The sequence below is a fragment of the Barbus barbus genome, assembly GCF_936440315.1.
Source record: "Barbus barbus genome assembly, chromosome: 30".
Lineage (NCBI taxonomy): Eukaryota > Metazoa > Chordata > Actinopteri > Cypriniformes > Cyprinidae > Barbus > Barbus barbus.
In genome coordinates this window covers 27,716,779-27,740,285 of record NC_136758.1, presented here as the reverse complement: position 1 = coordinate 27,740,285, position 23,507 = coordinate 27,716,779, and the positions used below count along the sequence as shown (strand labels likewise).

Sequence of the window (23,507 nt, the reverse complement as noted above, 5' to 3'; positions counted from 1 at the left end):
TCTCCAAATCAGAAAATACTGTCAAAAGACAAAAAAATAGCTATGCTTATAGAAATGAAATTTTGTATAAAACCAGGCAAATGCTATATGAACAAATCCCTCAGTAAAAACCTTCAGAATACAGATAGATATAAAACAGTGTGTTATCTCACCTGTAATGTTTTCATTTATATTCAGTTTACATACCTGATCAAAGTTGCATATAGCCAGTTTAATGGTATGAAACACTTCTTTAAGATGAATAATTGATTAATGCATTCGATTTTGTTCACTGCACACTGTTTTTGCTTCTTTCCATTTGTTCTTACGTGAATATGTACTGTATGTTCAGTTCAGAAAGTCACATAGTCTCTGAGGAAACAATGGAGATGAACGTTCAGACACAGCAAAAGCTTCAGGACGTTTCAAAGGAATATTTCACCCAAACACAACAATTCTGTCATTCGCTCTTTGCTGGTGTTTTTTTGTCTTTGAACGTAATTTATACAGGTTTGGAAGGACATGAGGCTGAGCAAATGATGGCAGAGCTTTTATTTTTAGCCGAACTATCACTTTGAATGAATGTTTCTTAAATTAATATTACAATTTCTGGACACACATACACACAAACTGAAGTCAAAAAGAACCCAGAGCCGAACACGGTCAATATTCTTCCCAACATGCCTGATATTTTATTTTTATTTGATTTATGATATTATCATAATTATTTGTTCCATTCTGTCAATATATATATATAAATGAAGACAAAACATTATTTATTCTGAGAAAACCAGGGAAAATAGCACACAATAATCTTCATCATTGTGCAGATTTATGATGCAGAGCAGTGTTTGTATTTCAGAGCAGAATGAAGTATTTTAATGTGTTGATTTGGTGTCTGGTTTCTTTATGAATATATTTTTGTGTGTGGTTTTGAAATGGTCTTGAGCTGTGGAAAGTTTTACGACACATCAGAGCTTTCAAAACACGTCGACACATTAGATGTCCACACTTACACAAACAGGACAGCAAGTATACCAGGGTTATTATCATTAACTAAAACCATAAAAACATTTGCATTACCTTAAAAACCTAAATAAATATATAATTTACCTAGTTTTTTCACCTACAGTGGTGTGACCAAGTGTTGGGGGAGTAGGCAAACACTTTTTCACACAGGGCCATGTGGGTTTGGGTTTTGTTTTTGTTTCCCATCATAAAAAAACCCTTCATTTAAAAACTGCATGTTGTGTTTACTTGTGTTATCTTTGATTAAACATGCAAACAATAAAACAAATCAGGAGGGGGGCCAACACTTTTTCACACCACTGTAGTTGCCAAGTCAGCATTTTTAAATTTTGTTAAAATAATTAGTAAATACACTAAAAATTAAAACCTAATAAAACTATATAGATGCATTTAAAAAATAATAATAGACATGATATAAACACTGAATTACCAAGGCTTTAACAACAATTAAAATGACAAAATAAAAAATAAAAATAACCATTAAAACATACTTAAAAAAAATTTTAAATAAAAGTGAATATATTTAAAAAATAACTTTTTTTTAAACTGAAGTCCAATTCAAAATATTACCAAAACTATAAAAGTGTATCAGTGATACTAAAGTAACGCTAAAGTTCTACAGCACAATGCTAATTCATCAAAATAACAATCTGCTTTTCATAATACAGGAAAAAAAGCCCATTTAAACTAAAATGCATCCAGAATTTGAATATCATCCAGTGAAAATAAACCATAAACCTTTATTGGCTTCAATTTGCCTAGTTTTCAGAGTTGTTCCCCACTTCACCCAGCACCCAAAACCACAGTCACACTTAAAGTCCAGAAACATGTTTGAAATTCATTATTGTGGGTGCGCCGGCTGAACGTGCTCATGTCTGGACGGCATGGAGTCATCTTAAGCTTGTTTCTTCTGTGTAATGATTTCTAATGCTGTCTGTCTAACTCAGTAAAGCTCTGCCAGCTCTCCAGACGCACCACACTGAACCAAACCAGAGAACACAGAGAAGTTTTCCACAGCGCACTCAAATGACCTTTGTGAAGGAAACGCTCTTGAATGTGACTGCTTTCTGCCAGTAAAACTCAAATTATGCAGTGCTGTTTGGACGTGTTCCAAGGTCTAACCCTGTTTTTAAAATATGTTATGTCAGCTAAATGAATAAATGTAAATGTAAATGTAAATGTTATCATGGTGTTACCAGAGTGCTTTTTTTTTACATGTAGCATGGCAACGCAAAAGTTAAACTAAGTGTTTTTTAAAACCAAAGTTTAAAAATATAAAATGCTCCATTTGGTTCTGAACAATACTATAAACCAGGGGTGGGGAACATTGATCCTGGAAGGCCACTGTCCTGCAGAGTTTAGCTCCAAAACCTACCTGTATCCTCAGGGCCGGCGCTAGCCATTTGGGTGCCCTAAGCACAAACGCTTGGCGGTGCCCCCCCCACCACCACCAAAGAAATAACTACCATTCAGAATTTCTTAGTTAGGTTCTCTTTACTTCCAAAATAACTGCTGCAAATAAATAATTGGAACAGAACAATGTAAACACAGAAAGTTAAAAGTGCAAAAAAAGTTTAAAGTGCAAATAACAGTATAAGTGTATGAATTTTATGAAGTATGAATTTTAAAGTGCACATTTTAAACTGCAAATAACCATACATAACTGCACAGTAGAATTTACTCAACAGAGGGACTACATCTCTATAAAGAGACCATTCTGCTATTCTATAGAACTATATTAAACATTTTCACTACCATCAGTTGTCAGAGGCCCTACAGAGGCACACGCCTACATTTCCTAGCTGCAAAATCAGCTATCAGGTCATCATATGACAGTTTCTGAGCCACGTCCCCATTGATGCTGATGACAGCCAGACCACTTAAACGTTCCTGCCCCATTGATGAACGCAGGTACGTTTTGATGAGTTTCAGCTTTGAAAAAAAAAATTTGTATAATTATTTTGTATATATAATTTTGTATAATTATTTTGTATATATAATTTCTATATACAAAATAATTATACACAGTACACGCACATATATCATGTAGACACAAACTTTTATTTTGGATGCGATTAATCGAGATTAATCTTTTCCCAGCCCTAATAATTTGACAACTCTGTGAATATGAAAATATACAAACACTGAGATTGTGGTTTTTTTTTTTTCTAATTTCAGTTTCACCAAAAGATGTCGCCCTTGGCCGAACCTCTTGAAAATGACCGCATAGAACAACAACGAAAAAACTTTATCTAAGCGGTCTAATTTGGCAAAATCACATCACGTTCAGTTGCAGGGTTTTTCTAAAGTTCACCTTACCAAGAGGCAGATAGGCATTATATTGAAGCGAAGAAATTACAATAGGGAACGTTCTGCACTAATAGCTATATGCACACACATCTGTAACGTATAGCCTACCTAGGGGGAAAATTAGCTTTATTTGTCATTCAAATATGACGATGAGGACCCCAACGATTGGCCTTCCTTTCCTTCTCAAACAAACTGCATCTTTAACAGCCCAAGTTTCAAAAACTCTTGGTGCCTTTTCGAGGCCATGTCTGAGGTCGGTGTCGGCCAAATTTGAAATTGATTGAAGCATAATTGAACAGACCACTGGGAGGTGGGGAAGGGGGGGCACCAGAGGGAGACTGGCACAGAGATTCACCTTTTTCTCGACTAATTTGGTCTAGGCCTATATTACTTTTGTATATTAACATGCTAGAAATATTTTATTTGTTATTTATACTAGTAGCCTATATTGTGATGATATTTTCACGACCCAGATTTTTTGGTGCCCCCCCCAAGCACTTGGTGCCCTACGCGCAGTGCGTGATGTGCGTGTGCGGAGCGCCGGCCCTGTGTATCCTGAAGGCCTTGATTAGCTGCTTCAGGTGTGTTTGATTAGGGTTGGAGCTAAACTGCAGGGACACCGGCCCTCCAGGATCAACATTCCCCACGCCTGCTATAAACAATATTGTGTGCTATTTTTTCTTCTTTGCTCAGAACAAGTCCATTCATTCATTCATTCATTCACTCACTCACTGGATGAAAGAATTGTAATACCATGTTTGGTTTATGTTTTTTACATCCTACCATGGTATTTCAAATAGTTTTTATGTTTAATCATTTAGCAGATGCTTTTATCCAAAGTGACATTTTTAATAATCATAAATAATAAGAATGAAAAGTAGATAGAATAGAAATAAAATAGAGGGAGCTAGGGTTAGAGGGTAAAGTTATTACATTTGATATAATTTAAAAAATAACACAAGACAGAATAGAAATAGAATGGAGCATGCTAGTCTTATAGGGTTAAGGTTTTGTTAAAGGGGTCATATGACGATGCTAAAAATAACATTATTTTGTGTATTTTTGAGTAAAAAAAAAATCACATTATTTTCCACATACCATACTTTATTGTTCCTCCTCTCTGCCCCGCATTTCTCAAACGCGTCGATTTTTACAAAGCTCTTCTTCTGAAAAGCAAGCTGATTGACCAGCTATCCAGTGTGTTGTGATTGGCTGAATACCTCAAGCGTATGACGGAAATGTTACGCCCCTTACCATATTTGGAAACAAACAGCGTCTCCACGACAACAATACTACAGCAAGAATAAAAGTTATGCCTTCTTTCTTTGTGTAAACATTTGGGTGTTGTTATGCAAATCTTTCCACACAGTGATGTAGATGTGTGGGGGCGTGTTTAAATGAGCTGTTTTAGGAAGGCATGGTTCAGTCTTAACTTATAGAAAGAATATCTCTTTGGGTTTGAGACTTTAATCTTTGCAACTTTAACAGACCTTATCTACACACAAACACTCCAAAGAGAAAGGAAAACATTACAAATTGTGTCATATGACCGCTTTAATAAATAAAAAGAAAACAAGTACATAAAATAGAGAATGCAAGTGTTGGAGGATCAAGTGTAGATTTATGTTGATTGTGTTTTTATCTATTTTATTTTTGGACATGGTAAAGGTACAACCACACTTAAAAAACTATATACATTACTACATTAAAACCCCCCAGATCAACCCAGTCAAAAAAATATGCTGCATTATAATAATTAATATAAATATTTTGTGCCATGCTTCCTAGTTTTCTCAGGAAGAGGTTATTTATTTATTTCAGACAGCATGTTTTTGGTTGTTGTGGAGCCGTATGGCAGTTGTGTTGTGATCTCTGAAGCACCATCTTCATTAGTGAATCTCTTTTGAGTGTCTGTGAGCGGTTCAGATGTTGTAATGGCTGTTCTCTGCTGATTTAGGAAGCTGCATATGGTCGTGTCACGTCAGTTTACAGACACACTCATCACGTTATATAAGTGAAGAAAAACAAGCTCTCCTGTGACATGATGGAAAACTTCAGCTCACGATTTACGCAAGGAACAGTTCACCCAAAAATGAAGACACTGTCATTATTTATTCTCCCTGATGTCATTCACATCGCAATCTTTAAAGAATCATCTACTCACACGAACACTCTCGATAAAACTACAAGACTCACAGTGAAGTACTGTGCAGTACCTATTAGTACCCTTTGAAAGGCCTCAGTTTTGTATTTTTTTTTTTTTTTTGAGAGTGAAGCATCATATGACTCTTATGAACTACTGTTATACTCCTTTTATGTTGTTTTTGTCTTTATATGCCATCATTATGTTTCATTACAAATAATGTCATTGTAGATATTTATAACTAATGGCTGTTTTATTACTGGATGAACTATTCCTTGAAGTTTTTTCCGTTCATTCAGTAAATCGTCATGAATGAATGAATGAATGAATGATGCATTTATATAGCGCTTTATTGTGTATTGCTGTACACCCAAAGCGCTTTACAATCATGTGGGGGGTCTCTCCTCAACCACCACCAGTGTGCAGCATCCACTTGGATGATGCGACGGCAGCCACAGGACAACGGCGCCAGTGCGCTCACCACACACCAGCTACAGGTGGAGAGGAGAGAGAGTGATAGAGCTAATCAAGTGTATAGGGATTATTAGGTGTGTCATCACTGTTATTAGAAGAACCTTAATTCAGGATTTGTTTGCAGTAGTTATTATCATCATTTACCATTTTCATTGTCAATCATAGTTATTATTATTGTCATTACCAATCAATATTATACGATAGACTTCAGGTTATGTTGGTTAAAGTGAATTCTTTAAGCATCAGCGCCCCCTGCTGGCTCACACAGCTCATACAGTACAATGTTAAATCTGTAACATCTTCATTAGAAATGTATAATTATTTTGAATACTTTTGTATTTATAATAATAATGATAGTTATTATTATTTATTATTGTCTTATTTAAATGTAGGTTAATTAATTTTATTTAAATTTAAAGGCATGTGTCATGATTTTATTATTATTTATTGTTTATTTATTTAAATTCTTTAAATGTATGGGAAGTGGTTTGTTTGTTTATTTATTTATTTATATATGTCTGCCCTTGTAAGGAAGCCTAACTCTTTTTTTTTTTTTGCTTGAAGATGATTATAAAAGACATCTTCACAGTTTCTGACATTACGTATTCAGTTCAACAGTTATTTTTCTATTTTTAGACACATTTTTTTCTCTCGCTTCTTGTGTTGTTTGAGTTCATTCCTCTAATGAGCTGATTATGTTTGACTGTTTTTGTAGGTGTTTGAGGTTTACATCTTTATCTTTTAATAATATTCATGGGAATTATTTTTGTTATTATGGATTATGAACTTGTATTTTGTCCAGAAGCAGTGGTTTAGAGTTAAAAAAAATGTCTCATGTCTTTTGTCTTCTCCAGATGTTAACTGATGGACTGGAGAGGTGTGGATTATTGTGATGTTTTGTGACTCTCATTCTGACGGCACCCATTCACTGCAGAGCATCCAGACACTGATGCAGTGCTACATTTCTCCAAATCTGATGAAGAAACAAACTCATCTACATCTTGCATGGCCTGAGTGGGGGTACATTTTCAGCAAATATTATTTTTTGGGGGGAACTACTCCTTTTAACATGTAGAACTGTCAGCACTGATGCATTCTGGGAGGTTTACAAATTATGTTGATCTATAATGCATATGGAAAGTGATATCTGAGGAACCTGAGAGCTTCTGATTAGTTTTAGATTGATTGAGCTGACAATACTGTGTATAAATAGAGCTTGTTGAATAAGAAAACATCACCATATGGGCTTATTATGAGGATATCAGGTTAATATTTCATCCAGCTGAGGTCTGAATTCATCACTGACTCCATCAGACACTGCTGTTACAGCCGTAATCATCTGTGAGATGAGAATTAGGCGACAGGGAAACTGAAGGATGCTGGTTGTTAAACTTTTAATAGTTGTTCAGCTACAGAAACAGATTCATTCAACTGTGGTTTTGAAAAAATAAAGACTGTTCTCTCAAATATACTATACACAAACTGAGCTTTAACTTTCTACACTTTTTATGATCCAGTCATATTTGTTGAGAGCTTAAGAAAAAAGGCCATGAATAACGTCAGACAGGCTTTACAAATAAACAAATAACAGCACAAAAACCCTGTAAGAGAAAAATATAATGGCGGAGTTTCATGCATATTGTGTCTTACAGTTTTACCGTAAGTGTTATTGTGTTACAGTAGTCTGTATGCCTGTCTGAACATAATCCATCATAAATCTAGAATAAATCAGTGTTTTTCGCTATATAGGATGAACTTATTCAACTTATTCAAACTGAACAAAGAGCATATTCCTAAGAGTCTTTTAGTGTCCTTAATTAGAGAGGATGAATCACCATGACAACAGCTGCTAATAGACCAGAGATGATCAAAGCCGGATCATTGTTTAGATGCATTTATGTCAGATGGGAGATAAATTTGATCAGATGTAGAAAACAAGTGTGGAGTGAAACTGGCACTGAAATCACTGGACTGAAGTCAGGGTTATTATTGTTATCTAAAAGTAAAACCATAAAAAACAGCATTACTTAAAACAAAATAACAGTAACTCCAGTAATTATTTTTTTAAAAATTGCATTTATTATTTTATTTTATTATTATATATTTTAAATCAAATATTTTATTTTATGTATTATTGTTTCATAATTGAAACAATTTGATATATTGTTTAGTTTAACATCACGTACTAAGATAATTAAAAACTACAAAGACATATGTATAAAAATGAATGGATGAATAAATAAATAAATAACAAAAATATAAAATGCCAGAAACACATAGCAAAAACATTACTAAAATATTAATTTTAAATAAAAAAAAGGAAAATATTTAAAATAAAGTCAATATTTTTCTTTTATATGTTTATATAGTTTTTTTTATTAATTTTTAATTCAGCTTTAGTAATTGTAGTACATCAGGTTAAATGAGAACTGATTCCTTGGAAATTAGCTGAAATACAAAAAATATTTTTTTTTATTTTATTTCAGTTAACATTTATTTTATTTGAAGTACCACACTTTTTATGCTTTTATTTTTAAAACGATGCTCTCTGCACTTGACTAGCACTTCTCAGAACTGCGTCTGCTGTCTCTGGAGATGTTCAGGGACGTCCAGTTCTTTCAGTGAATTGGATCTTCTCATATGTTCACGACTCAGTTGTGTGTGGAGCTGCACGTGTCCGGATGGTGAAGAGAAACAACTAAATAACAGTTTTATCTCCACTGAGAGTCTTACATAGCTGTTCCATCCTCAGAAAGTAAAAGCATAGACGACTCCGACCACCACGATGTTTCCGATGGTGGCGATGATGGCGATCCAGAGCCAGACGGCGTCGCTGGACACGCACTGCGGCTCCTCCTGCTGGACAGGTGCTGAAGATGCAGGAGGTGCAGCGTTCACGCTGGCCGAGGAGTTAAAGAGCGAGTGCTCTGTGCTGCAGTCGTCCAGCGGAGATGCGTCCATGAACGCGCCGCTCATCATCGGAAGCTGAAACACACAGAGTTCAGCAGGTCACTGGTTATGATGCACAGGAGTTTCAACAGGATTTTTAAACCTTTGTGAGGGGGGTTGATATTGTGTTCCCTACACTCTAAAAAAATCTTCTCTGAAATATATACATGCATGCGTGTGTATTTATATATACATAATAAATATACACAGTACACACACATATATTATGTTAACAAAAACTTTTATTTTGGATGCGATTAATCATTTGACAGCACTAGTTATTTGGCAACCCAGCACTGGCTAAATATTGGACAGAACACATGCTGGGTTATTTTGACCTAGCTGGTTGAGTTAAATGTTTTTACTCAACATGCTGGGTTGTTTTATTTAAGTCAACTATTGTTTCAAAATTATATTGCTGGGCTTACAATTGGCAGGAAAGAACTCCCATAGACAAAAATATAAGAGAAATTGAATTTATTTGGGTGAATACTATAACAATGACGCTGGAGTTTGGTTAGAATCCATAAGCGGAAGTTTATTAGAGGTGAAGGCTTTAAACAGAGGTCGGCAAAACAGGCAGAAGGTCAAACCAGAGATCAGGTAGATCATTCGTCAAACACAGGGGCAACATTAAAGACAATGGTGATAAGGCAGGCTAAGGGTCCAAACACAAACATCAGTCAGATCAGGCGTCAGAACAAAGGGGCAGAGCACAATTACCGTGAGTCAAGATATCAGGCAGATATCAAACATACTTGGCCAATAAAGCTCATTCTGAGTCTGATTCTACAGACAAATAAAACAACGGTTTTTGTAGATCAGATTCTTTGTAAACTAGGTACTGTAGATTCCTATTATTTGTCAACATTGTAGCATCATAACACTAAGAAATGGATTATATCCGTCCAAACCTAAGCCAAACAAAGAGACCTACAACAGACAATATATGTGATAAAAAAAACTACCCAGCACCTGGGTAAAAAATACTAAAAAATAACCCAGTAAAATGACCCAACATGATTAACCCAGCATTTTTTTAGTGTAGTCTGTAGGATTTTTCACCTCTTTTGTAGAGTTTTTTTTGGTCACATCACTAACCCTAACTGAGTAATGGTAGTAGTAATACTTTGCTACTTAGCAAATACCACAAGTAACATCATTGGGTTTGCAATTTTATTTTATGAGTTGCATGTGAGGAATATCTGTATACAGCCTGACCAAATCCTGCCGCAGACGCGGAGAAGAAAAAGTATCAAACTGAAGCAGAGTAGAATGCTGTTGTTCCGTCAGAGAATATTTCTTCTTGTCTGTTTTGAGTGGTACAGTTAAAGGAAAACTCATGACAGCTGTTGCACACGAGAGCATGTTTGTGGCCTCGGGCATGTTTCTCAGGGAACTCAGGCTTCATTAATGTGCTATAAATATTTAGAAAGTGGGACGTGATGGGGATTTATTGAGTGAGACAATCAAAGCCCAACAGCGCCGGTCACTGGAGCGATAAAGAACCTCGTCTCACGTCTGCTGTACATACAGTATGAGTCAAAGGAAGTGTGATCTTTTAAAATAACACAGAAAGCCTTTCCTCAGAAAAGGTTTGGATGGTAGATTACTGTAACTACACAATCTGATTATAAGCAGGAATATTTAAATACATTTTTGAACAGTAATAATATTTCCTTTATAACTTTTGTAAGTGTGTTTTTAAGCTTTGCATTTTCAGTACTAAGTGAAGCCACTTTAATACAATTATTTTGAAAGATCAAACTTTAGCAGTGTAGTATTGTCAAGAAATACAGTGTTATTTTAGTATTTTGATCATTGAGATGAGATACTATTATACATTTTAATAACAGATTGAATTTGAAATGTTCTTAGTTTTAGTCATTATATCGATTTGCTTTTTTCATTTTGTTCAGTTTTATTTTAGATTCCCTTCCAGGAACTTCGAGCTACGTCCGAAGACGCTATGGGAACGCCATCAGCGTAACCGGCACTCTGAATATTGTATACAACCAGTCTAATGAATGGGCGAGGCGTCACGGGCGGGGTGACGTCACGACCAGGTATATAAGCACGTGCGGCGGAGCCGGCATCAGCTTTTTGTCATTCAGCAAGCGCTCTGTGTGTTGTCAGTCTGATTCTTTGTCTTGTGAGTCTTATTTGGTGTTGTCTGTCTCAGAAACATGCCTAAGCTAAGGCAAAGACTAGGGGCGATCCCAGATCGCGTTTCAGGTTGTGTGTTAGTCCCTGCCCTCGTTACATCACGAGTGGGGACACACACAACCTGTGCGTGGTCTGTTTGGGTGCGGAGCATGCGGCATCAGCTCTCGAGGGAGCCGATTGCCTGCACTGTGAGCGGCTCTCGCTGCGCACACTCCGCACCCGGAAGGCTCTCTTCGAGAAGGGAGCCTTAGCGAGCCTCCCACGCGGTGCTGGCCCCGCTGCTGCCGAGGCAGAGCGGCTGCTACACTCGTGGGGCTCGCAGGCTGATCTGGCTGGCGAGAGTCAGACGGGCATGTCCCTATCTCCTCCCGTATCCGCCAGATCCAGCGCGCGCTCTCTGTGCTTGGAAGCGGTTCTCTTCCCCCAGAGAGAGGGCGCGACGCCCCGCCTGTCTTCCTCCGAGGAGGTGGATGAGGAAGGCATCGATGAGCTTTGTAAGCTCCAGTGTTTTGTACAGACACAAATAAAGCCGGTCCAGCAGAGCGGCAGCTGCGCTCATGGGGCTCGTAGAAAAAAAAGGCTGATCTGGCTGGCGGGTATATAGAAGAGAAAATGTTAAATGTTAAAAATTACATAAAGGTAAAATGAGAACAAGAAATTAGTAAAACAATTTTTTTTGAAGTTTTTGTTTTTGTTTTTGTTAGTTCATGTAATAAAAATGTTTATTTTTTTTATTTTTTTTAGTTTTAGTGAACTGTTATGACCCTGATACACTAACTCTGCTCGTTTGTCTCAAGCTAATGATGAGGCTCTTCAAGACCTCTGTGTTTACACATTACAGCGGATATGAACCTTTCACCTTACTGCTTTTACAGCCCTGTAATGTATTGATTCTACCACACAATCGATAAATGCATGACTAATAAGGGTTGTGGAGTGCTGGATGAAATAAATCCTGAGGATAGGATAATAGGTGGTGGCGTTTACATGGGCATACATTTCAGAGACTACATCCTCAAACAACATTAAAACATTTTAACACTGAGCTCAGATCATCTGGCTGTAACAGATTCTCTGTTGTTCTGTGTGAGCTGGAAAAACTACAGATTGCCAGTTACATCCAGATGCAAACTGACTCTGCTGTGCATTTATTGTTTGTGTTTTTACTTAGTTTTATTTTTTTTTTCTTCATGACAGTTTATTAGTATGGTGCCAATTAATGATTGAATAAATAAAGATTTAAATGTAAAGTTTATTTGCCAAAAAATGGAAGGAATTTCCCAATTTCATTTTGATATAATTTTAAAAGATCACTTAAATTGTTAAAGTTCAATGCATTCATTTGATCACCACTGTTTTTGATATATAACAGTGACCTCTGGACAGCTCATGCTGCTGACTCACTGTAGTACAAACTTCATATCAATTCCTATTTCCTGTTCCTGTTCCTCTTTCCTATTTCCCTATTCCATTTCCTGTTGTGTGAAAGACAAACAAACACAGTCAAAGTGCAAAGAGAAAGTGAACTGTACATCAGTGAGAAATGATTTGCAATACAATAATTCAACTTATTTCAGTTAGTTGTCAAGGTAAAATTTCTCATTTTTGTTTAGTTTAAGTTGAAGTACTAAAAAAACTATATAGTCATTAATATAATTAATTCATATTAATAACTGAAAATATAAAAACAAAATGAAGTTATAATATTAACAGTATAATTATAAAAGTATATCAGTGATACTAAAATAGCAATGACTTGAAAAAATGAATGATAATGAAACTAGTGTTCTGACATATAATAGCAAGCAAAATTACAAACCAATGTGTTTTCTTTTTAAGCATGCATTATTAATAAAAGAAACAATATTTTATTTATGCACAATTGTCGGGAACAGTCTGAACTCATTAGATGTGGAAAAACTCAACATTAAAACTTACACACCCACTCAGAGTTTTATAATGTCATTTCAATATTTAAGCCTTTGAAGCTGGAAAATAAATTCCACTTGTGCGTGAAGAGACGTTTAACAAAAGCTTCATTACAGCCGCATGAAAAATGCATTTTCAGCTCTTAATGTGAATTAAATCCACACTCCATTCATGCTAACGAGCTTTTCTGATAGAATTGACCTGATACTGAATCAGTCAAGTGGGAAATACAAAGCATTTAGACAGTGAAAGCACATTTAATGACCGAGCGTAGTAAAATATCAAAGTGTTTAAGAGTGATTCAGATGGTGCACCATTGTAATATCTGATTGTTTGTACTGATAAATTAAGTTTACGTCTTGCAATTCTGACTATTTTTCCTCTTTAATTCTCAGCTTAATTGCAAATCTGTTTTTTTTTTGGTTTCCTCCTCAAAATAAAAAAATAAAAAGACTGTATATCTCACAGTTCTGACTTTGTTCTGAAATGTTTTGTTTTAATTTTATAATTTTTCTGAAATGTTAAAGTTCTACTTATTGAGACTTTTTATCTCACAATTCTGTCTTTTTTTTTAATGACAGTTGTGAGTTTATATCTCACACTTCTGATTCTATATTTTTTGAATGTTTTACCCACCATTAAGTTTACATTTTGCAAATTTATATTTTTTGTTTCTGCCACAGAATATAAAAAGTAATTGCTTTTTTTTTGTTTTGTTTTTCACAATTCTGACTTTATAACTCACGATTTACAAAAAAAAAAAACAAGTTTGGATAAAAGTCAGAATTCTGAGTTTGTCTCACAGTTTTGACCTTTTTTCCCCCTCGCATTTCTGAGTTTATATCTCACAATTCAAACATTTTTTCTTGCAGTTGTGAGTTTATATGCCACAAATCTGACTTTTTAAGAATTGCAAGTTAATTACTACAAAAAATTAATTGTGAGAAAAAACCTTTTTAATTTATTTTTTTTTAATCCCATGGCGGAAAGAAGCTACATAACAAATACTACATCACAGACTATATGAGTTTAAAGCTGTAATCTCAATATGCTGCTGTGAATTTATAAAAGCCGCTTTGGTTCCAGAAGAACATGAGCCTGTGGCATAAAGAAGTTCTCCAAACGGACAGCCGCTGATGTGCTGGGAAGCCCTGAGCAGGTGTCCTGTTCTCCTGCAGGGCTATTAGTGAACACACACACTAAACCTAATTCCCAGAGTCGTGCTCAGATATGACTGAGGGTTTGTTTCAGGGGAAGCAGGGTCTTTTGGGGCAGCAAGATCTACACAGAACATGTTTGGAGCGTATAACACCGAGCTGTGTTTGGATGAAATACTACCATACTGCTTAATGCATACTGCACATTATTTCATGCACAGTGCTTTATATGTAAACAGCATACATCATGTAATAATATGCTGAAAGATACTATAATTTTCATGTAAGAACAGATGAATTCTTTCCATAGAAAAGAGTACTGTGAATCCATAGAAGAAAAAAAAGGAATTTGTCTTGGTGACAGAAGCTTCCAGTACACAGACAGGATGACAAGTAACGATACACAAATAACAATAAAGTGATTAAAAATAAATATGTGAAAACAATGCACAATAGACAAAAAGACAATATACTGTATGTACAGATGTGCTATGTACTAATTTAGATGCTTCTCAGATGTTTCTCCTGAGAAAAACACCCCAGTAATCTGACATTTATGAAAAAAAATCTAATTTATGTCTCAAACTCTGCTCAGATTTGCCACAATACCAAAGTCTGTAATAAAAAGTTAGAGATTTTAAATATTCCTTATCAAACTATTTGCTCTCCAAATGCATTTTATAGCTCTATACTCTTATGGATGACAACTATTGACTCATTTTGGACAATTGTTTTAAAAGAAAATTTTGTTTAAAATAAATAAACAAATAAAAGTTAAACTTAGCATAAACTAAATGCTGATAAATACAATCAATATAAATGTTACAATTTAAAAATGTCAAGATTTAAATTACAGTAATGAGAACTCGGGTGTAAATTTGCTTACATTTATAAAAATAATGTTAATAAGTATAAGCTTTTGTTACTTGATGTACAGTAAAATAAATGTGAACAAATAAAATTAAATATATTTAAAAAATAAAACTGAAATACTTCATAAAAACTATATGGACATATTAAAAATGTAAAAAAGACAATAACTAATGTAAATGACAAAAAATGCTAAATTACTAAAAATGAAAATATAAAATACAAAAATAAAAACACAATCAAAATATTCTGAAGAAATGGCTGTGTGTTGTTTAGTCTGTTCCTGAGGTCAAGTTGGAAAAAGGTTGAGGTTAAAAGTTGACAACTTTATGCATTGTAATTGTACAGTCTTTCTCTTCAGGGAAAATTGACAAAAAAAAAAAAAAAAAAAAAAAATATTATTGACCTTAAATAGAATATAGCTAATTGTATGTCTGCTCATGCTCACATTTGGGTCATGTTTTTCATAATCTGTGATTGACAAGCCATCTTTAACAATTATCCCCTTATTTCGTTTGCAGGCGGTGTAGTTTTCAACTTCACTTGATCAACGGCAGGATCTCCAGTGAGGCGTTATGATGTTTGTGACAGGACACTAGAGGAAGAGATGGAAACAGACCTCCAGCAACAACATGACCGACTTCCACAAGAAGAAGAAACGAGGTTTGGGGCTAAAAGTGATATTTTCATGAATGCACATTAGCTCAGTCAGACGGAGGGCACCGTTGCATGTCTGTGAAGCATCGGGAGCATTTCCAGGGAATAATTTCAGTTTTAGAGCTTCATGCAGATGCATTTTGATAACATTGCTTCTGTTTTTTATTTCCTGTTCATCATCAGTGAAAAGGAAGGATACTTTAAATACATTTCGGTCACATTTAGAAAACCTTTTGCATAATATTATGAGTGTTAATGCAACACTCTTTGGCTCAAACTGTTTCATTGGATCAAAAAAATATACACTCAGAATTGCAAAGTGTAATTCTGATAAAAAAATAAATAAATCTTTGTAATTGCACCATATAAACTCACGATTGCAAGGAAGAAGTCAGAATTGTTAGATAAAGAGTCAGATATAGCTCTCTTGTTTTTTATTCCTTGACAAACGTGTCACGATTCTCACAATTCTGACTTTTTTTTGCAATTCTTAGTCTATATCTGAAGATTCCGGCTATATTTAATCTCAATTATGAGAGAAACTGTCAGAACTGCAAACTTGCAATTATGAGGAGAAAAGTCAGTGAGATAAAAAGATATGTTATATTTTTTTATTCCTTGGCAGAAACAAGGAATACAAATTCACGTCACAGAATTCTGAGTTTCTATCTTGCAATGATGAGTTGTGAATCATGATCAGAATTGCAAGAAAAAAAAGGTCAAAATTGCAAGATAAAAAGGCAATTAGTTTTTTTTTTTTTTTTTTTTTCTGTAGCGGAAATAAGCTTCCATTAAAAAAAAAAAAAAAAAGAATATTAATTGAGAAACAGATTATTGAAAAAGTAAAAGTGTAGAATGGGGACTTGATTGGACTGTGAAGTGTCTTTATGGCATGTAGATGAAAATAATTCACATCTGGCCAAATTAAAGTGTAAAAAGGCAAGATTGCAACACTATAATCTGCAATCAACAGCAATGGAACAAAGAAGAGCCTGTGGAGCTTCTAAACATGAACGTTCTCTTCAGTATTCATGTGTGTGACGTGATGCTTCAGCTTCAGCTCTGCCGTGAATCAGATGTTTGTCCTTCACTTTGAGTCAGCTGTGTCTCAGTAGAGCTCTTGCAGATTCAGTTCAGTCCACAGATGTACCAATCAGAAGATGATTAGAATAATAATTCTATATCTCGCTGTCCTTACAATAACTCGATTTCCTTCAGTTTGTGTTACGGGCCGTCTCATGGATGCTCGTGCAGCAGGTGATTGACCGTTCAATCACAGAGCAATCTAAAGCTTTCCATACAAATATTACTGCGGGGAGATTACAATACAGTGACTCCACAGGAATGAAACATCGCAAATTAGATGCTTCTCAGAGATGTGTGGGTTTTAGTGGAGATCTCACTAATGTTTTAAATTGTGCTCAGATTTGCTCAAGATACCAAAGTCTGAAATAAAAAAAATCAGAAATCCCAATATGCTCTAGGGGTGTGCAATATTGAAAAAAAAAATGATATCTCAATATTTGTGATTTTTTCGATAACGATAGACTATATTTTGCAGAGTGTGTTATATTGTGCTGATATCTGACTAGCTACAGTTTTTGATATTCTTCATATTGCATATGCATTGCACCGAGCCTAGAGGAGGCAGTGTCTCGTTATAGCCATGGTTACAAACATAGCCTGAGATGTTCCCTTTCGAGGGAACTTCAAACTGCGTCCTCTAGAGGTCGCTATGGGGAACGGAATATCCACACTACCATGCTGAGGGGAGTGCAAGCCAAGCACAAAAGGCGAGCACTAAGTACCAACTCTACCGGGCTAAGGGAGTTTGCCATGGGACGGTTAGACGACTGTCAGTGACATTATTCCCTACAGCCAAAGACCCGAGCTTTATACCCTAAAATACTTATCCGTTACACCCCTAGTTTTAAGGCATCAATCTCCAAACTTAACTCAGTGTGTCATGCATAGCAAAGGGTTTCTTGTAGCGCTGAGGAAGCTCACTTCAAATAGAAGCTCCACAGGAGCAGAACATGTGTCTGAAGCGTCAGTAGAACAAGAGTTACAGTGTCTCCAAACAACACACCACTGATATACAATTCATAAATGACTAATGTCAGCGATTCCTGCTCTCCTAGTGCTCCGTTCTCATTTTTCAAGCACTGGATTCATGAGCAGGTCATAAATAATGTTGACAGCATGAAACGCATCAGAGTTTACAGTACATGATGACCCCTATACAGTGACCCCAAAATGCATTCAAAATGTGTGAATGTCAATGCATTAGATACAAAATGTCCGAAAAATTAGACACAAACCCAGTCATAAGTCGCTGGGGTATATTTGTAGAAATAGCCAACAATACATTGTATGGGTCAAAATTATCAATTTAAAAAAAAAAAAAAATCATTAGGATATTAAGTAAAGATCATGTTCCATGAAGATATTTTGTAAATTTCCTACCGTATATCAAAACTTCATTTTTGATTAGTAATATGCATTGCTAAGAACTTCATTTGGACAACTTTAAAGGTGATTTTCTCGATATATAGAATTTTTTCCAGATTTTCAAATAGTTGTATCTCGGCCAAATATTGTCCTATCATAACAAACCATACATCAATATATCAAAACTGAATATATTCAGTTCTCAATTTAAAAAAATTACTGCTTTTGTGGTTCAGAGTCACAAATATAAAAAAGTCATTAGCTGAAGAGAAAGATGCACAAACACACCTTGCAATCAAAACATTTGAGAAAAATAAGTTTGGTAGTTAAAAATGCTAAAAGTACAACAGATTGAATATGAATATCATTTATAAGTGTCCAGATAGTTATAGGCCACTGTCTGTTTTATGACAAACACTAAACACATCTTCACTAGGGTTATTATTGTTTAATAAAATTAAACCAAAACATTTTTGTTCATTGAAATAAAGCTAAAATAAAATATTAAATGAAAAACTTTGAATGAAAATTAGAAATGAAGCACTAAAATTACTAACTGGAAATAAATAAACTATAAATAAAATCTAAATTAAAACTGAAGTACAATAAAGTGAGTGAAAGTGACGTGAATACTTAAATTAAAAATGATTGTAATTAATACAATAGTATACAATAAATTAAACATTAGTATTTTTTAATTATTGATAAAAATGGTAAAATCATGTAACATTACTAAAAGGTTTACTTAAAATGAAAATTAAATCTTAACATAAAATAAATAAGTATTAATGAAAAATTGAAAAGTAAATGAAAACTAAACTTAACATTAAATGAAAAATGTTGTATTGGCAACTAAATAAAATAAGCACTAAAATTACTACCTAAAAATAATTAAATCTGAAAAAAGAGAATAAATATGACAAATTAAAATTAAACTTGATAAATATAAAAATAAAAGCTATTCAAAATATTATACCAATAAAAGTGAACAAATAATACTAAAATAACTAGATCACTGAAAAAAAATGGTGTAGAATTTACTTTGAAACAGTTTTCACTCAGAAATTGCTAGTAAATTTCATAAATTATAAAGAAATGGTGATTAATATATTGAAATAAATGTGACATTTTGTAATCAAAATACTAAAATGGTATTTTCTTGTAAAACATACTTCAATAATCTATTTTACAATGTCAAAAAATATTTTTTGCAGCATTTTTGCGCCACAATAGTAATTTCTATATGCGTTTATACCCACATGTTATTATTCAGCATGCACTTTCTGGATTTGTGGTGAGTAAAGTGTGAACTCGTGACTGTGCTGTGTGTGTCTGTGTCGAGCGCTCGCAGCAGTGAAGAAGCACAGAGGAAAGTGACTCTGGAGGGTCACTGGAGCCGCTCTGATGCCGCCGGGGGCCCGTCTGACACTTTTGCTCTAGAAGATTCATTCCTGCTGTTTGAAACGTGAGCCGTCGCCGCCGCGAGACATTCTCTGAGCGATGATGTGGGACACTTCTGATTATTCAGCACCTGCTGTCCGCTCATGTTGGAGCTGGTGTGCTGATGGCAGATGCATTTATTCTAAGCCTGATATGGAGTTTGTGAACAATAGTGTTTTTCACAATGTTCGATTCATCATTTATTTCTTGCAGTAGGTTAATGGAGTGTGTCGCGTTCATTTGCAATCGAAAAGTCATCGAAAGATAAATAGGTGCAATTGTTCGACTGCTTCTAACGTGCATTTCAACAATTACATGATACACAATCAGCCTGGTCTTGATAAAACACATCTCTCTTTTAGTCAAAATGCCCAAGAGTCTAAAAAACAACAATTTTTCTTCTTCATTGATATGTGATGTACCTAAATAAGGAGTGTTCATTTGTTTACACGTTCTTTCTTCTCTGTGATGGATGTTAAAAAATCACTTTCAAATAAGACATAAATGGTCTTTGCAGAGTGAGTTCAAAGATTGAAGTAATTGAAATATCTGTTAAAAGAAAAATGATTTGTTCTTACAATAGAAAAAAAAATCATTGAGGAAACTTGAAGACTGTGACATACTCTGACCCATAAAATAAATATATTTAATATATATATGATAAAAAAATATATATAAATTATATATTTATTTAATATATAATATATAAATATATTTATTTTATATGCATAGTTTTATTTTATAATTTATAATGTTCATAATATTATATATTTTATAGATTTTTGGCATTTTGCTTTTTGTCATTGTAATGCAAATAAATAAATAAAAAATAAAATAATAATAATTTTAACGTATCTTCATGTTATATCATGTTTAATGTATTTAATTTATAATGAATTTATATTAATATTAATTAACTTATCTATTTTAGTTTTCATTATATCAATATAACGAATTTTTAATCATTATATCATATAGCATTTTTTAATTTTACGAAAATTTTTAAAATATTTTTAATTTTTACATACGTTTTTAAAAACATTTTAACATTTAAATGGAAATTAAATGGAAATTTCTTTAAAAACGGACCCAAATTTATTAATAGTTGTCATAGTAAGAATATATAGGTATAAAATGAATGAGGAGCAGTTCAGATCACAGAACTGTTTGAGAACTTTTGGTCACTGGCTTTGGTATCTTGGCTAGTCTGAGCACAGTTTGGGACATGATCTCTCTCCTGAAACTCGAGAGGAGACATGTGAGACTTTGTTAGCCAGAATAAATCCAGTAAATATAAATAATAAATAAATATACATAAATATCAATATTAAATATCAAAAATGTAAGCCAGTAAACTAAGCCAGTCTCTCTGGTACTGGTTAAATTGTACAGAAAGGCATGAAGAAGCTGTCAGAAGAAGTGAAATCACGTCAGTGGATGGATGAGGATCTTGAGCTCTAAACTCACATGTTGCACCGCTTTAAAGTGAACAGGTTGATGGTCACGTAAAACACGTATCTTTAATGCATAATGCCAAACATCTCATACCTGCGCAGCCATGAATGAAAGATCCATGATGATCACGTGTGTTTAATTCCTGGACGAAATGATTCTTCAGTTCCTCACAGGATTTTCACAGCAGAAACGTCTCCAAACATCCTCCGAGTTCATCCTTACAGATCCATCATTAAACACAGAGATCATGAACGAGTGGAGATGGAGAGAGCAGAACACAGTGTTGTAGCTGTGAGAGACTCTCTCTCTCTCTCTCTCTCTCTCTCTCTCTCTCTCTCTCGCTGTGTCATGTCGATTCATGCATGATCACACTTATAATGCCTGAATGATTTCTGTTGCTGTTAAATGTGTCAAGAATATGTACCGGTCTTCAGGATCAAAAGAAAAATAAACTGTTCTTAAAATTAATCTTATTTTATTTTATTTGCATGTTGATATTTTTTATTTTCATGTTGATATTTTTTATGTTTTTCCCCCCACATTTACGCCCCAAATTCTCATTATTGTAATGCAAAAATAATTATATAAAAATAATATTAAATTGCACTTTGTATTATAATGATAGAGGATACTGTATGTTTTAAGACATTTAATGTATGTTAATTAATTTTTTAACAATACAGTACATCATTTTTCAATTTCTTTTTACTTTTGCTTTTATTAACTTATTTACTTTAAATTTAATTTATTTTTATTACAGTAATGAAAATAATGCTAATTTTATTTAATTATTTTTCTAATGAAAATATACATCAAATAATATTTTATTTTTATTTACAATACTTAAATTTTTACACTTATTTTTATATTAATAATAATCAGAATTGGAAATAATTCTAATAAAAGAGACAACTGGAAACATTGCAGCAATTAAAATAATGCACATTTTAATTTATTATGAAAATATGATCATATAAAAATAATGTCACAATACAATACTATTTAATGGGGACCTATTATGTATGTTTACAAGATATAAAATAAGTCTCTGATGTCCCCAGAGTGTGTATGAGAAGTTTTAGCTCAAAATACCCCACAGATAATTTTTTATAGCTTGTTTAAGTTGCCACTTTTAGGGTACGAGCCAAAACGCGCCGTTTTTGTCTTTGTCCCTTTAAATGCAAATGAGATGGTGCTCCCCACCCCCTTTTCAGAAGAAGGCGGAGCTCTAAAAGCTAATGCTCCCGCTGGCACACTGGCAGCACACAACAATCTCACGCACTGAAACTGTCAGAAACTCCCAAGCAATCAACTCGCATTGCTTTCATATGCATTGGTTGACTACCACATTCCTATTTATGACCGTTCTGGTAGCACGTGAAGGCAGCGTCAGTGAAAACAGACAGAGACAATGGTAGCTTTAGAAACATTAGCCTTACAGAGTGCCAAGAAGCTCTTTCAGAAAATAAATTTGAAAACAAACTGTGAAGTGCTTACTTTGTCTGGACCTGACGTTCATGCACGAAGCGTTGGTATTGATCCCTCTTTCAGAATCAGACTTGACGAAATGACCCATGTTTGTGAGACAGTCCGGTGTAAAATGATTGGCATGAATTTATCGGGGGGGTTCGGTAAATTTCCTTTGAAAATGAAACTTACCCACAGTGTCCTTAGTGGCTCAGATGGAGGGAGTCTATGGAGCTCCATCCCAAAACACAACACTTGTAAAACCTCTTTGGCGCTGACATTGTACATCTCCAGTAATGGCGGTCTGCTGCTTCTCACTCAGGCCTGTGTCTGTGCTAATAGGGCAGAGAGCTTCACAAATGGGCAGGACTTTTCCCCTATGTGTACCTAGGGATAAATCTGGAATCACTTGTTCTGAGAGACTGTTTATGATTTATTGGGATTATAAAAAAAATGAGTGGGTGGATTTTTACCATTACAGGCTGGTTGTTTTCACACACTGCTGCCACACAACTGTGTTCAAACGCCTTTAAAAATGACTTTTACACAATTTCCTATTTTCCTTTTTGATTTTTGGCTGAAAGCATCAGTTGCAGTATTTTGAGGTGTGAGATGAGTCTGATTTGGAGATTACTGAGGTCTTTATCTCAGCAGAAACGTCTGAGGAGCAGGAGACTCATTTTAATGGCATATGTGTCAGGAGAAACAGCTGAGATGCTGAAGAGATTTGGAGATGTCTCCGGTGATGTTGAACGTCATCATCCTGTACCGAGACGTCATCCGCAGTCACCGCTGATCAGGTCTGGATTCGCTTCACTCGGCTCGGCTCGGCTCGGCTCTTCAGGAAACTCCTGACTCAGAGAGTCCAGTTTTCCTGTGCGCTTCAGCCGCATCACATGATGTCGGTGACTAACATGATGTTGAGTTGATTTCATGCTTCAGCGCTCTGCTGTCACGTCCTCATCTCACATCATGCTTCAACTTCAGCGTCATCTGACCAGTTTTCTATCATTTGAGGTTGTAAATCTTCA

The 23,507-nt window shown here is 34.6% G+C and overlaps 1 protein-coding gene across 1 annotated transcript; it reads right to left on the bottom strand.

The window, feature by feature from the left end:
• Positions 1-8,683: 8,683 nt before the first annotated feature.
• On the bottom strand, positions 8,684-21,129 carry LOC306849997 (uncharacterized protein C14orf132-like; the record flags this gene model as incomplete). The annotated part of the gene is made up of 2 exons (XM_079385402.1): positions 8,684-8,920; positions 21,103-21,129. 2 exons carry the CDS (start codon positions 21,127-21,129, stop codon positions 8,684-8,686), a joined length of 264 nt encoding a protein of 87 aa, XP_079241528.1.
• Positions 21,130-23,507: the final 2,378 nt, after the last annotated feature.